At 45.5% G+C, this 12709-nt stretch overlaps 1 protein-coding gene across 2 annotated transcripts; it reads left to right on the top strand.

Annotated features, from left to right (window-relative positions):
• Positions 1-1543: 1543 nt before the first annotated feature.
• LOC123053203 (OVARIAN TUMOR DOMAIN-containing deubiquitinating enzyme 12) lies at positions 1544-7521 on the top strand. 2 transcript variants are annotated; one of them, XM_044476633.1, is made up of 10 exons: positions 1544-1759; positions 3350-3524; positions 3703-3776; positions 5418-5472; positions 5576-5650; positions 6019-6092; positions 6203-6251; positions 6633-6717; positions 6982-7038; positions 7143-7521. In XM_044476633.1, the coding sequence occupies exons 2-10, from the start codon at positions 3357-3359 to the stop codon at positions 7187-7189; spliced, it is 684 nt and encodes a 227-aa protein (XP_044332568.1). In that variant the 5' UTR covers positions 1544-1759; positions 3350-3356; the 3' UTR covers positions 7190-7521. The 2 variants fall into 2 exon arrangements, with proteins under 2 accessions (XP_044332568.1, XP_044332567.1); XM_044476632.1 differs by lacking the exon at positions 1544-1759 and adding an exon at positions 1794-2061.
• The last annotated feature ends 5188 nt before the right edge of the window (positions 7522-12709 follow it).

The raw sequence follows: 12709 nt of genomic DNA, 5'->3' as shown, positions 1-12709 counted from the left end.
CATCTACATGGTTTGGTGGCTAGCCATCTTAAAATGGAGTTGAATACAAGCGATTACACATGCAAAATACGGTCCTTACCATTCTTCCATGTTAATGTGATGCAGGCCATCTAAAACGTTGGTCAACACTGTTTAAGTATGTCTTCTCAAAACTGTATGCCTTGAATGGCAGTTAACATGTCTGGGTCTGCCGTTTTTGTTTTATTTGTTTTGCCCAAGTTAATTTTGCTCATGTATTATTGAGGGTACTGTTATATCGGTTCATCAGAGCTCTGCATTCATTTTAATGCTTCATGGATGATAGGATACCCCTAAGAATGCATGTATATAACATAAACGCGTTGCGGTTATAACAAATTTCATGGGAAGGTAACAGTAATACTCCGTCGAGAAGGTGACCATGGCATCAAGCTCAAGCTACAACGGAAGGTTAGCCGTTCGTTAATGTGCACTGCTAGTACTATAGCAAGACCTTTCATACGCTCAAAATGTGTGCTCAGGCGAGTTTTTGTTATTGATTTCCAAGCCCCGTTGGTAACCTAGTACGGGAGCTTGTAATATCCACCAGCTGATTTTGCACAGGTTGCATACCTATGATGGATTAGACCATAAGAAGGTGTGTCAGAGGGAGCTGACGGACTAATCCATTCAGGCCATCGGATGAGCGGAAGGAGAGCTACCTGGTCGGAATGTGAATGGATACTTGTTGAAGGAGATAATGAACTAGACTTGAACATGGAGGGCGGTGGAGCATATGATAGAACATATAGCAGGGAAGACCAATAGTTGAACAATCAAAGTCCAGGAGAAGGATGCATGTGAAGGAATGAGCGCTCGCTGGCGTAAGGATGAGTAAAAGTAGAAAGTTTGATGCATGTTACCGTTGGTAGCAGCTGTCCATGGGGTAGATCTTATGAACTAATGTAAGACATACGAGAGGAAGAGATTGCAAGAATTAGGGAAAGATAAGTAGGGGAGGAGCTGCATGATGGAGAAGGCAACGATAAGTAGTGTTGGGTGCCTTTATATATCCACTCCAAATAAATGACTGAGATGAGAGTGGCCCACACCTCGGTTCAATGCCGCACTCCTGCCTTGCAGGCCAGCTACTGCGCATGTCAGTTGCAAAAATATGCGGCTATACAGAGTGTTACACTACATGTCAAAATCATTATAATCTCACGCATATTGAAGTTGCACGAATCACGCGAGAAGATGCGGTGTGTATACCAGCCGCGCGTGGCCGCATGTCCGCTCGCGATTATTCGGGTAAACTACAACTAATTCAATCCATCTCTAAGTGTATTCGCAAAAAAAAAATCCATCTCTAAGTGCATGCAAAAAGATTGAATTAGCAAATTAGATCCAAAAGGTCCCAATTTCCAAGTGCACGTACACCCGTCACTGCCTGATGCGTGACCCACCTGTCAGCCGTTCAAATAAGCCGGGCCCGGCGAATAGCAAGGGAGCCAGGGAGGTGGTGACCGGCTCTTCGTTGCTGGGTCGGTGGTGGGTACGCCGTACGCGTGAGAAACCGCGGCAGCGGGCAAGAAGCGCAACCGAAGGCAACGAAATCGCAGTTCGTACTTACTCCAAACAACGCGTCGCCATCCGCGTCCGCTTTCCGTTTCTTTTCTTCCATTCCACCCCCCCACCCAAGCCCACAAAATAAAAGCGCCCCCACGAGGAACCTCGCGCGTTCCTCCAATCCCCTCCTCGCCGCCGCTCTCAAATTCATACCCCGCTCCTCCCGCCGCAGGTATGCTCCCGTGCTCCAGTGCCTCTCCCGTGATCCGGGAGATATTTTCCTTAGATTTTTTTGGGGAATCTCTTTGCGCGATAGCAAGAAGAGAAACCTCGCACCGGTTCCTGCTCTTCGGGGGCGGGATTGATTGGCGCGGGCCGCGGGGGTCATCGAGTTCTTAGGAGATCGATCTTGCTAGTCCGTCGGATAGAGCGGTTCTGTCGCGATGAATCCTTCCGTGCAAACTCGATGCGGTCCCTGTTTTTTGCCCTACCGCTCGCGCCTGCTCTCGATCTGGGAATGTCGGTGGAGCAAAGGTAGCGTGTTCAGTTGCTCTATGTGCAAATTTTGATGTTTGCCGGTGATTAGAGTCCGAATTTCTATGGCTGGGATTCGGCCACAATCAATGCTCAAACGCAGAGTCAACGATTTGCTTTGTGTGTGGGGATTGAACGGCCTGAGGTGCTAGTCGAGACTTGAAAAGGCATGTTTATTCGGAAGCCAACTTTGTCATAGCGTGCCACATATTTTTTCTTTGCCAAACTTGTCTAAGCTTGCTTGCGTGCACAAATTCTTAGCCACACTTTGGCTTGGCTAAGAGAATCTTGCTGCACCTTGAAGTGCGGCAAAGCATGGCTGGGAATCAAACAGCCCCTAGGATTCTGTGTCTGTGTGGAAGCAATAGGTAGGCAGAATCCATTCTGTCAATTGGATACAGTTGACTATGCTAGCTCCCTTCGAGCTGCCAAAAGAATTCTCTTAGATTTTTAAGAACCTATGCCTTCACTGACTTTGGAGGAGATGGCAGATAAGTTAGTTCATTTCTCTCCTGATTGGAGAGATATTGCAATGTGCCAATGTCCATGAGACTGACCACCCAATTCTCTGCTCTATAATCATGACTACTAGTCTATTTATACCATGGGAGTACTTGTTTTAAGCTCAACATCCATTTCTATATTGCACACGTATCATTAGATATTAATCATGGGAGTACTTGTTTTAAGCTCAACATCCATTTTCATATTGCATACGTATCATCAGATATTAATTATATGCTCAATCATTGGTTCAAACATACAGATCCAAATTCAATGGAAGTGAACAAGTTGTTATACCATATATTGTTATAACATATAGATATATGGGATCCTGGGGAATATTTCATTGAGTTTGTTAAAAGTAAATGCATATCAAGCATGCCGTATGCAAACCTGGATTCATTAAAGAAAATGATTACACAAATCATTATCCACCGATAAACAAGTTGATGTTAGCATGTACACATTTTACAGCTAAGTCAGTTATTAGAGGCTTCCCTCATGTGGTCATGTTCCCCTCAATTGCTGCTTTGGTGTGTCTGTTAAATATATGGTCAATGAAATAGAGTCTGGTTTTATACAATTCATATTTTTGTAGATTGTATTTATTTCGTATAATTCTACATTGCTAACATTATGCATAGCTGTGCCTAGAAATTACACTCTATTTTCAACTTTTTGCTGATATATTTCATATTTGTTTGTCTATAACATCTGAACTTATACCAATACATATTGTTGAGCATTATTTAAAGTTCACTTTGTCCTGTTTTTTACCTTTTAGGTTGGGCATGACGCATATGTTTCCAAATGGAGGTGCCTCGTCCAGCTCAACCTCTATGAGCAGCCAGAGGAGCGAGACAGATGATGACAAGATGATTGCAATGGTTCTTGAAGAAGAATATGCGAAGCTAGATGGTGCTATGGCCAAGCGCCTTACGAACTTGACATCTATTCCTGTAAGATATTGCATGCCTGCTCTGCTATTTACTTCCCTTACCCTTCCCTTCCCTTGCTAGAACTGTTAAATTTGTGTTTGTCGGGCAGTCTTTTTGTTTTTTCTCTGTGGTATGGTATTAGTTAAATAAAATTAACTGTGTGTGCTTGTTACCTGAAATTCCTTTGACACATTGACAGCATGTTCCCCGGATTAATACATACTTCCCGACATATAGTGATGCCACCATGGATCATCATCGTCTTCATGACAGGTAAACTTTGATGATTCTTACATGCTTTACTCTGGTACAATTTTCACTTCTGTTCTTGCAAAGTTGGATGATTCCATCCTTTCACAGGATTCTTTTGGTAAACATTTGGGCATATATTGAGAGTCCAGAAGTTGGTCATAGCTTTACAAGTCCATAGCAGTTGAGCCAAAGGCTAAAAGCATTTAATTTTTAAATGAAAAAACATGTTTATTTTGCATCACATTGGGGATTCTATGTCCAATTTTTTAAAGACGCCAGGTAAAACTATGGGGCTCGGTTTGGATGTAGATATTGAAGTGCTCGGCATTGCATTGCTTTCAATGCCAAATATCTCAGGACATTGGTATTGAGCTTCAATGCCAATACTAGTGTTTGGATGTTTATATATTTGGCACTTGGAATCCAAGGGGGTAACAATTCCAGTTCTTGTTTGGATGGACAACGAATGGAATTGCACATTTATAAGAGTATGAAGAATATACTTCGTACTGTTTTGAAATCAAATCTGCACATCATACGCATAAATTTTATCAACGCTGGAATGCCCTGCCTTTTCTTTACTTGATCTCACATTGCTCAGTAAGCAAGAATATAGTCAAACAATAGTGCCCGGTGAATTCTTCCTCTCACGTACGAAAGAGGAAGGGGTCAAAGCTCAAATAATCAGGCCAGCTGACCAACAAAGCAGCTTCATACAGAGCCGGGCAACACTGATCTTTTTCTTGCAATCAAAGCTCAAATATTCGTAGCAACCACAGCGATAATTAACATCTAATAATTAATGGGGCAGCAGGAGAGGATTTGCAGGGATGGGCGAGGGGATGCTGCCGTGGGGTGCAGGACGAGGTAGCATGCTCCATTAGAGGGGATGCAGTGGAAAACACATCTGGGTGAGAGGCACACCATGGGGAGGAGTAATCTACGCATCTGCGATGTATACATGCACAGTGGCATGTTCTGGGAGAGGCACTGCAAGGGGATGGCCGGAGGGATGAGGGCCATGGCGAATCGGAAGGAGGGGTCCTGCGGGGGAGGGATCAGATATGGAGACCACGTCAACAACCACGGAAAGAGTAGTGGGACATCGGGGGTGGACAAAGGACTGTCATGGAGAAGAAAGGAAGGAGGAGCACTTCCCTGCGCCGCTGTGGACCTCCGCCTGGGGGTGTGTCCTCCCTCGGTCTCCCGATTCCTCCCGTGTGGTCGCCATGTTCCTTTTCTTGTACAGGATGGAGCGAAGGAGTAAGGGATAGAGTATTTGGCCAAATACAGAGCACTGGGGCTAGCGCGAGTGTTCGGGAGAAGGTTACGATATCAAGCCTGGATATCCAGGCCACCCAAAGAGCCGTCGGGTCAGGCAAATGCCAATGCCAAATTCCGGCCTTGAATGCCAACATCCAAACGGGGTGTGGAATAACATTCTGAGTATGCATCTAAATCATATCCTATGTCCTCTCTTTGGACATTTCAACTAAATGGTTTACCTACATATGGAACAGTCTTTAGCCTGTCTTTACTCACGGCATCCTACAGAAATAGCTAAGCTGACCTCGAATCACCTACAACCTGTTTCGCTTAATTAATGCAATGCTAACACATGTATTATTCTCATAGTTCCTAATTAATGAGAACCTTTTGTAGGTTAGATGCATATGGCTTGTTTGAAGTGAGGGTATCAGGTGATGGCAATTGTCAGGTTTGTGATTTTTCTAAAGCAGAATTTGATTCATTGGATGAAATTATATGATCTTCTGTTACCTTTATGTTTATCTAAGGATACAGTTATTTTTTCCATGTAGTTCCGTGCACTCTCAGACCAGCTATATCGATCACCTGAGTATCACAAGCATGTTCGGAAAGAGATAGTGAAGCAGGTATATTGATCACCTAGGCATATTGAAAGTACCACTTTATGTTTTTTTAACACTGGGAAGGGATCAGAAGGACCCGAAACAGCTGCATTTATCTGAAATGACAGTATGCTACAAGGACCCTGAAAGAAAAGAAAAATTACAAACGCATCCTAAAGTACCACTTTATGTTATTGCACTCATATTGCTAAACTGCAATATCACACATGCATCTTAAAACTTTATGGTGAATGCCCCTTCTTATAATTTTTTTGTGTGATGTATAAATAAGCAGATTTTTATTATTATTAGGCTATAGTTGTGTCCATATGCTGGCAATTATCGTCTTAGAGACTTGAAGGCTTATGTGTGCCATTTTCTTTCTTCTGCAGCTCAAGGCGTGCAACTCTTTGTATGAGGGGCATGTCCCAATGAAATATAAACACTATTGCAAGAAGATGAAAAAGTACGCACTATTGTGGGCTTTATTTTCCTTGCAGAGTACTTCAATGAAAACAGTTCATGCTTGTGCTTTTGTATTTAATTATTTATGAATCTGAATCTCATCTTCTCCAGATCTGGGGAATGGGGAGACCATGTCACATTGCAAGCAGCTGCTGATAAGGTGAGCTCTCACATTCATTGTTTCCATCATTTCTTTGCTAAACTGAAATTTAGCTAACTTCCTGCAATGGTGCAAGATTTTCTGCCTTTTATATTACATTTGTGTATTATTCCTATTTTTCTCGCATTCTACTGAAGTAGGAGTACAAGCTAATATGTTCTGTTGATGGGACTACTGATGGTCTCTTAATTGTCTCATCTGATTAATACTTTATTTGTACACCACATGTGAAATTTTAACTTGTCTCACTAAAAGTTATACATCTTTGGTGAATATACTATCGCAGTATCTTAATTTTGTACCCTCAGAGGGAATTATATCTTGACAAGCTTAGCCCCATTGAGAAAGAAGACGCCTAATGTTTCTCTTTGCTTTTGACAGTTTGCTGCGAAGATATGCCTTCTAACATCTTTCAGAGATACCTGTTTTGTTGAAATTGTTCCACAGTATCAGGCTCCACAGAGAGGTAACATTTTGGCCTCTGCCAAGGAACAAGCAAATATTGTGCATATCTACATAAAAAGGCACTAGTCGCAAGCACAACCTTTCATCATATTACTTGCATAGCTTGCTTCAGTGGATTATTGCCCACATCAAATCTCTTACATACAACATAAAATATATACAGTTGCAGGCATGCCTAAGCATATCTCTGTGATTACTGCATACAACTGTTAAAGAAGAAGTAACTGGTTATGATGGCTGACTCCTTAAGTTACATGTTTTTCAGAGCTTTGGCTAAGTTTCTGGTCCGAAATTCACTACAACTCACTATATGATGCTCGAGGTCAGAAATAGTCCTTATCTTTAATTGTAAGAACTGAATGCATCAGTTTGTATACTATTGTATATCCACTTCTCAAGAAAAGGAAATTACTTGTTGCTTTGTAGATCTCCCGAGCAAATACAAGCCTAGAAAGAAGCACTGGTTGTTTTAGATTCATCTGTTGCTTCAGGCTTGAATTTTATCACATGGCCTTTTCGATATTGCGGGCTGGCCACATCCTGGAGAGCGGACACCTACCTCTGATTTTCTCCACTGGAGATCTGAGTCATTGGATTATTGGATGCGTACCTTGGTGCAGTAATATAATCAGATGTAGCTCGATACTGAAACCGAGGTTGCTTCCTTGTGCATAGATATTTATACTAACAGATAGGTTGGTTGTATACATGTTTGTTCATTGTTACATTTTTTATGCGATGCTGCTACATGTTATTCCATTCACTTTGTTTATGGGAAATTCTCAGACTGGATTGTGCACTGTCAGTAGCTATTAATGTGTATGAGACAGCTCCACTACACGATTAGGTGGAGTGTTGCAGCATTAGGCATCGGCTACATCTTCGGGGCCTGATATCGGTACAATGCCACACACCGGTCGCATCGGCTTCCCATGAGCGCACAGGTTACATAGTGTGTGGTCACACCGGTAATTGCTTTTGTAGCTCGGCCATCATGGATGCCTCCAAATTCAAATTTCAAATTTCATCAAAAGTAATCTTTATGTTTCAAATAAATTTGAAAAAATAACATATATACATGAAGGCAGAACACACATGTGTGTAAATTTTCAAAGCAAAATAGGTTGAAATGAGTGTTGTGCAGAAGAAAATATGGGGCTTTTTAACAAGGCGGATGCTAGGCCTTGGTAATCGTCCGATCATGCACATCGCGGCCGTCCGCTTGGTCTCGCACTACTTGTCAACATCTTCCCTCTCACGCAACAGAGGCACCATGCATGCAGCGCCCACGGTTGAGCTCCAAGCACAACTACCAGCTCGACGACAAAGGTTAGGACACCACCGGAGCTGCGATGCAACGACTGTCGGAGCTGCGATGCAGCGGGCGTCGACACCGCCGGAGCTGCGATGCAACGGCCATCGGAGCCGTGATGCAGCGGGCATCGACGCCACCGGAGCTGCCATGCAGCGGGCGTTTGCGTTGTGATGCAGTAGGCGTCGACGCGGCCGGAGCTGCGATGCAGCGGCCATCAGAGTTGTGACGCAGTGGGCTTCGACTCTGCCGGAGCTGTGGGCAGCGGTCATCAACGCCGCCGGAGCTGCAATGCAGCGGCCGACGGAGCCGACGCCGTCGGAGCTGTGATGCGGCGGCCGCCAGACCTGCGATGCAGCGGGCGCCGATGCTGTCGGAGTTGCAATGCAACGACCGACAAAGCCGACGCCGTTGGAGCTGCGATGCGGCGGCTGCCAGAGCTGCGATGCAACGGCCATCGACGCCGTCGGAGCTGCAATGCAGCGGCCACGACGCCGCCGGAGCTGCGATGCAGCGGCTGTCGCCTGTTGGAGCTGTCGACGACGCCGGAGTTGCGATGCAGCGGGCGTCGACGCCGCCGGAGCTGCGATGCAGCGGGCATCGACACCGCCGGAGTTGCGATGCAGGATCGTCGATGTTGGTTTTGTGGCAGCTTGATTCCGCACGCTCGTCGGTACCTCGGGGCTGTTGGAACCTGGAACACAAGGGCGTCAGTAGTGGTCGTCGTCGGCCCCATGGAGCAGCTCGTGCGGGCTAGCAGTCGCCGAGCCACTGCCTAGCAGTGCCCGTGGCCAGAGCCGCTCTCCGGCGGAGCCTCCTCCTGCAGCATGGGAGCAGCGGAGTGGTGGGATCTCGCTGCAGGGCGCAGCTGGGCGTCGCCTCCGGCCTCTCCGTGCACCCAGTGACACAGCTGTGTCTTGCTATCTGCCTTGGTGAGATGAGGATAAGACAATAGGAAGAGAGGAAGAGGAAGGATCGAGAGACCAGGGGATAAGATTCCTACGGTGGCGAACAAAAGGCACGTGAAGCGTGCGAGTGGTGAGGCCCACGCGGGACATGCGTCATAAGAAGGAGGCGGCTTATGAGCTCGTATTATCAGCCGGTGGATCAGAAGAGTTTTCCTTTTAACAATGATACTATTCATCCTCCCAGGCCGTGATTTTGTTTTTTTATATAGATTGTATTTCAAGGTATTTCATCATAAAAATTTGCACATGTACACATAACATTCTTGTTTACTTGCACAATTGTTTTCAGATTTTCTTTGAAACTAAAAAGTTTGAATTTTTAAAAAATTTCGAGCTCCAGTGAGCTCGGTCACCAGACGTTCGTTCTCGTGGTCACACACATTATATATCATGCCTAGTAGGATACAGATGTTCTATGAGATGATGACTCCATATTTGTTTACTTGCACAATTGTTTTCAGATTTTCTTTGAAACTAAAAAGTTTGAATTTTTTTAAAAGTTCAAGCTCCAGTGAGCTCGGTCACCAGACGTTCGTTCTTGTAGTCACACACATTATATATCATGCCTAGTAGGATACAGATATTCTATGAGATCACGACTCCATATATTATCCAAACAACGTATGGCTCATAGTCCAATTATAACAGATGTTGTAAATAATATTCGACATAAGAGCATTTACAGCCGGACTTTGCAAATCCGGCTCCTCAAACGTCCGCAGATATGACCGGACGCGTCCGCGGATAGTGACCGGTCACGCCTCAAATTAGCCACTATACATCCGCCTCTTTCATATTTCAACCCTTAGATCCATACAAAGCATGCAAAAGAAATCTTACGTGCTACATACTACGTATTATCCTATCTACTCTTCGCCGTCGGAGATGTCCACGACTGTCAGATTCAGGGTTCTGCAGACCCTTGAGAGGTTCGAACTCTGGGGTGCGTGCGAAGAACTCGTCCTCCCCAGTCTGCCTGCTCGCTAATCCCACGGCCTAGCTCGACGAACTGGATGAACAAAAGACACAACACTTTACCCAGGTTCGGGCCACCTTACGGTGTAAAACCCTACTCCTGCTTTGTGGTGGATTGGCCTCGAGGGGCTGAGGATGAACTAGTACACTGGAGAACAGCCTCAGGAGGAGAGGTGTTCTTGTGCTCGATGAGCTGGTGGGTGAGAGGATGATCTGAATGATCCGTCGCTCGCTATGGTGGTGGCTAAGTCCTATTTATAGTGGCCTTGGTCCTCTTCCCAAATGTAAGGCGGGAAGGGATCCCACAACGGCCAAATTTGAAGGGAGAAAACTAGTACATGGTATCCTGACAAAAGTAGTCTTCACCTGCCAAAAGCTTCTGGTCGTGACGCCATGGTGGGTTCGAAGATGACCTCCGCTCTGCCGTCCTGGCGGTCTTGGTCTTGTTGCACCAGAACGGAAACCTTTACTTGATTCCTCGGGACTCCGCGCCTGCGCTTGCCTCCTTAGCACCAAAGAGGAAACTGGTACGATGCGCCTGCTGGCGCCCGCCTGGCCTTAGTCGTCACTGAAGGAAATATGCCCTAGAGGCAATAATAAAGTTGCTATTTTATATTTCCTTATATCATGATAAATGTTTATTATTCATGCTAGAATTGTATTAACCGGAAACTTGATACATGTGTGGATACATAGGCAAAACACCATGTCCGTAGTAAGCCTCTACTAGACTAGCTCGTTAATCAAAGATGGTTAAGTTTCCTAATCATAGACATGTGTTGTCATTTGATGAACGGGATCACATCATTAGGAGAATGATGTGATGGACAAGACCCATTCGTTAGCTTAGCATAATGATCATTAAGTTTTATTGCTATTGCTTTCGTCATGTCATATACATATTCCTTTGACTATGAGATTATGCAACTCCCGGATACCAGAGGAATACCTTGTGTGCTATCAAATGTCACAACGTAACTGGATGATTATAAAGATGCTCTACAGGTATCTCCGAAGGTGTCTGTTGGGTTGGCATAGATCGAGATTATGATTTGTCACTCCGAGTATCGGAGAGGTATCTCTTGGCCCTCTCGGTAATGCACATCATAATAAGCCTTGCAAGCAATGTGACTAACGAGTTAGTTGCGGGATGACGCATTACGGAACGAGTAAAGAGACTTGCCGGTAACGAGATTGAACTAGGTATAAAGATATCGACGGTCGAATCTCGGGCAAGTAACATACCGATGACAAAGGGAATAACGTACGTTGTCATTGCGGTTTGACCGATAAAGATCTTCGTAGAATATGTAGGAATCAATATGAGCATCCAGGTTCCGCTATTGGTTATTGACCGGAGATGTGTCTCAGTCATGTCTACATAGTTCTCGAACCCGTAGGGTCCGCACGCTTAACGTTCGATGGCGATTTGTATTATGAGTTATGTGTTTTGGTGACCGAAGATTGTTCGGAGTCCCGGATGAGAGGTAAAGATTGATATATTGGAAGGTACTATTCAAACACCGGAAGGGTTCCGGAGTGTATCGGGTACATACTGGAGTACCGGAGGGGTTACCGGAACCCCCCGAGGAAAGATATGGGCCATATGGGCCATAGGAGGGAGGCTAACCAGCCCACAAGGGGCTGGTGCGCCCCCACAAGGGAGGAGGCCGAATTGGACTAGGGAAGGGGGCGCCACCCCCTTTCCTTCTCCTACTCCCTCTTCCTTTCCCCCTTTCCCACTCCGGAAAAGGAAAGGGGAATCCTACTAGGACTAGGAGTCCTAGTAGGACTCCCCCCATGGCGCGCCCCTCTAGGCCGGCCGCCTCCTCCCCTCCTCCTTTATATACGAGGGCAGGGGGCACCCCAAAGCACAACAGTTATTCTCTTAGCCGTGTGCGGTTCCCCCCTCCATAGTTTACTCCTCCGGTCATATCGTCATAGTGCTTAGGCGAAGCCCTGCGCGGATCACATCACCATGACCGTCACCACGCCGTCGTGCTGATGAAGCTCTCCCTCGACCCTCTGCTGGATCAAGAGTTCGAGGGACGTCATCGAGCTGAACGTGTGCTGGAGTCGGAGGTGCCGTACGTTCGGTACTAGATCGGTTGGATCGTGAAGACGTTCGACTACATCAACCGCGTTAACCTAACGCTTCCGCTTTCGGTCTACGAGGGTACGTGGACACATTCTCCTCTCTCGTTGCTATGCATCTCCTTGATAGATCTTGCGTGAGCGTAGGATTTTTTTTTGAAATTGCATGCTACGTTCCCCAACAGTGCCATCTGAGCCAGGTCTATGCGTAGATGATATGCACGAGTAGAACACAAAGATTTGTGGGCGATAATAGTCATACTGCTTACCACCAACTTCTTATTTTGATTCAGCGGTATTGTTGGATGAAGCGGCCCGGACCAATCTTACATGACCACGTTCATGAGACCGGTTCCACTGATAGACATGCAACTTGTTTTGCATAAAGGTGGCTGGCGGGTGTCTGTTTCGCCAACTTTAGTTGAATCGAATTTGACTACGGCCGATCCTTGTTGAAGGTTAAAACAGCACACTTGATGAAAAATCGTTGTGGTTTCGATGCGTAGGTAAGAACGGTTCTTGCTAGAAGCCCGTAGCAGCCACATAAAACTTGCAACAACAAAGTAGAAGACGTCTAACTTGTTTTTGCAGGGCATGTTGTGATATGATATGGTCAAGACATGATGTGATATAAGTTATTGTAT

The sequence above is a fragment of the Triticum aestivum genome, chromosome 2D (assembly GCF_018294505.1).
Source record: "Triticum aestivum cultivar Chinese Spring chromosome 2D, IWGSC CS RefSeq v2.1, whole genome shotgun sequence".
NCBI lineage: Eukaryota > Viridiplantae > Streptophyta > Magnoliopsida > Poales > Poaceae > Triticum > Triticum aestivum.
The sequence above is the reverse complement of the archived record's forward strand: the minus strand, read 5'-3'. Positions and strand labels throughout refer to the sequence as shown.

Excerpts from the sequence above, each read along its gene's own strand:
- LOC123053203 (XM_044476632.1), top strand. The coding sequence starts at position 1,994 with ATGCGGTCCCTGTTTTTTGCCCTACCGCTCGCGCCTGCTCTCGATCTG. Across the intron at positions 3,525-3,702 it reads CGAACTTGACATCTATTCCT|CATGTTCCCCGGATTAATAC; the intron begins GTAAGATATTGC and ends ACACATTGACAG. Across the intron at positions 5,473-5,575 it reads CAGGTGATGGCAATTGTCAG|TTCCGTGCACTCTCAGACCA; the intron begins GTTTGTGATTTT and ends TTTTCCATGTAG.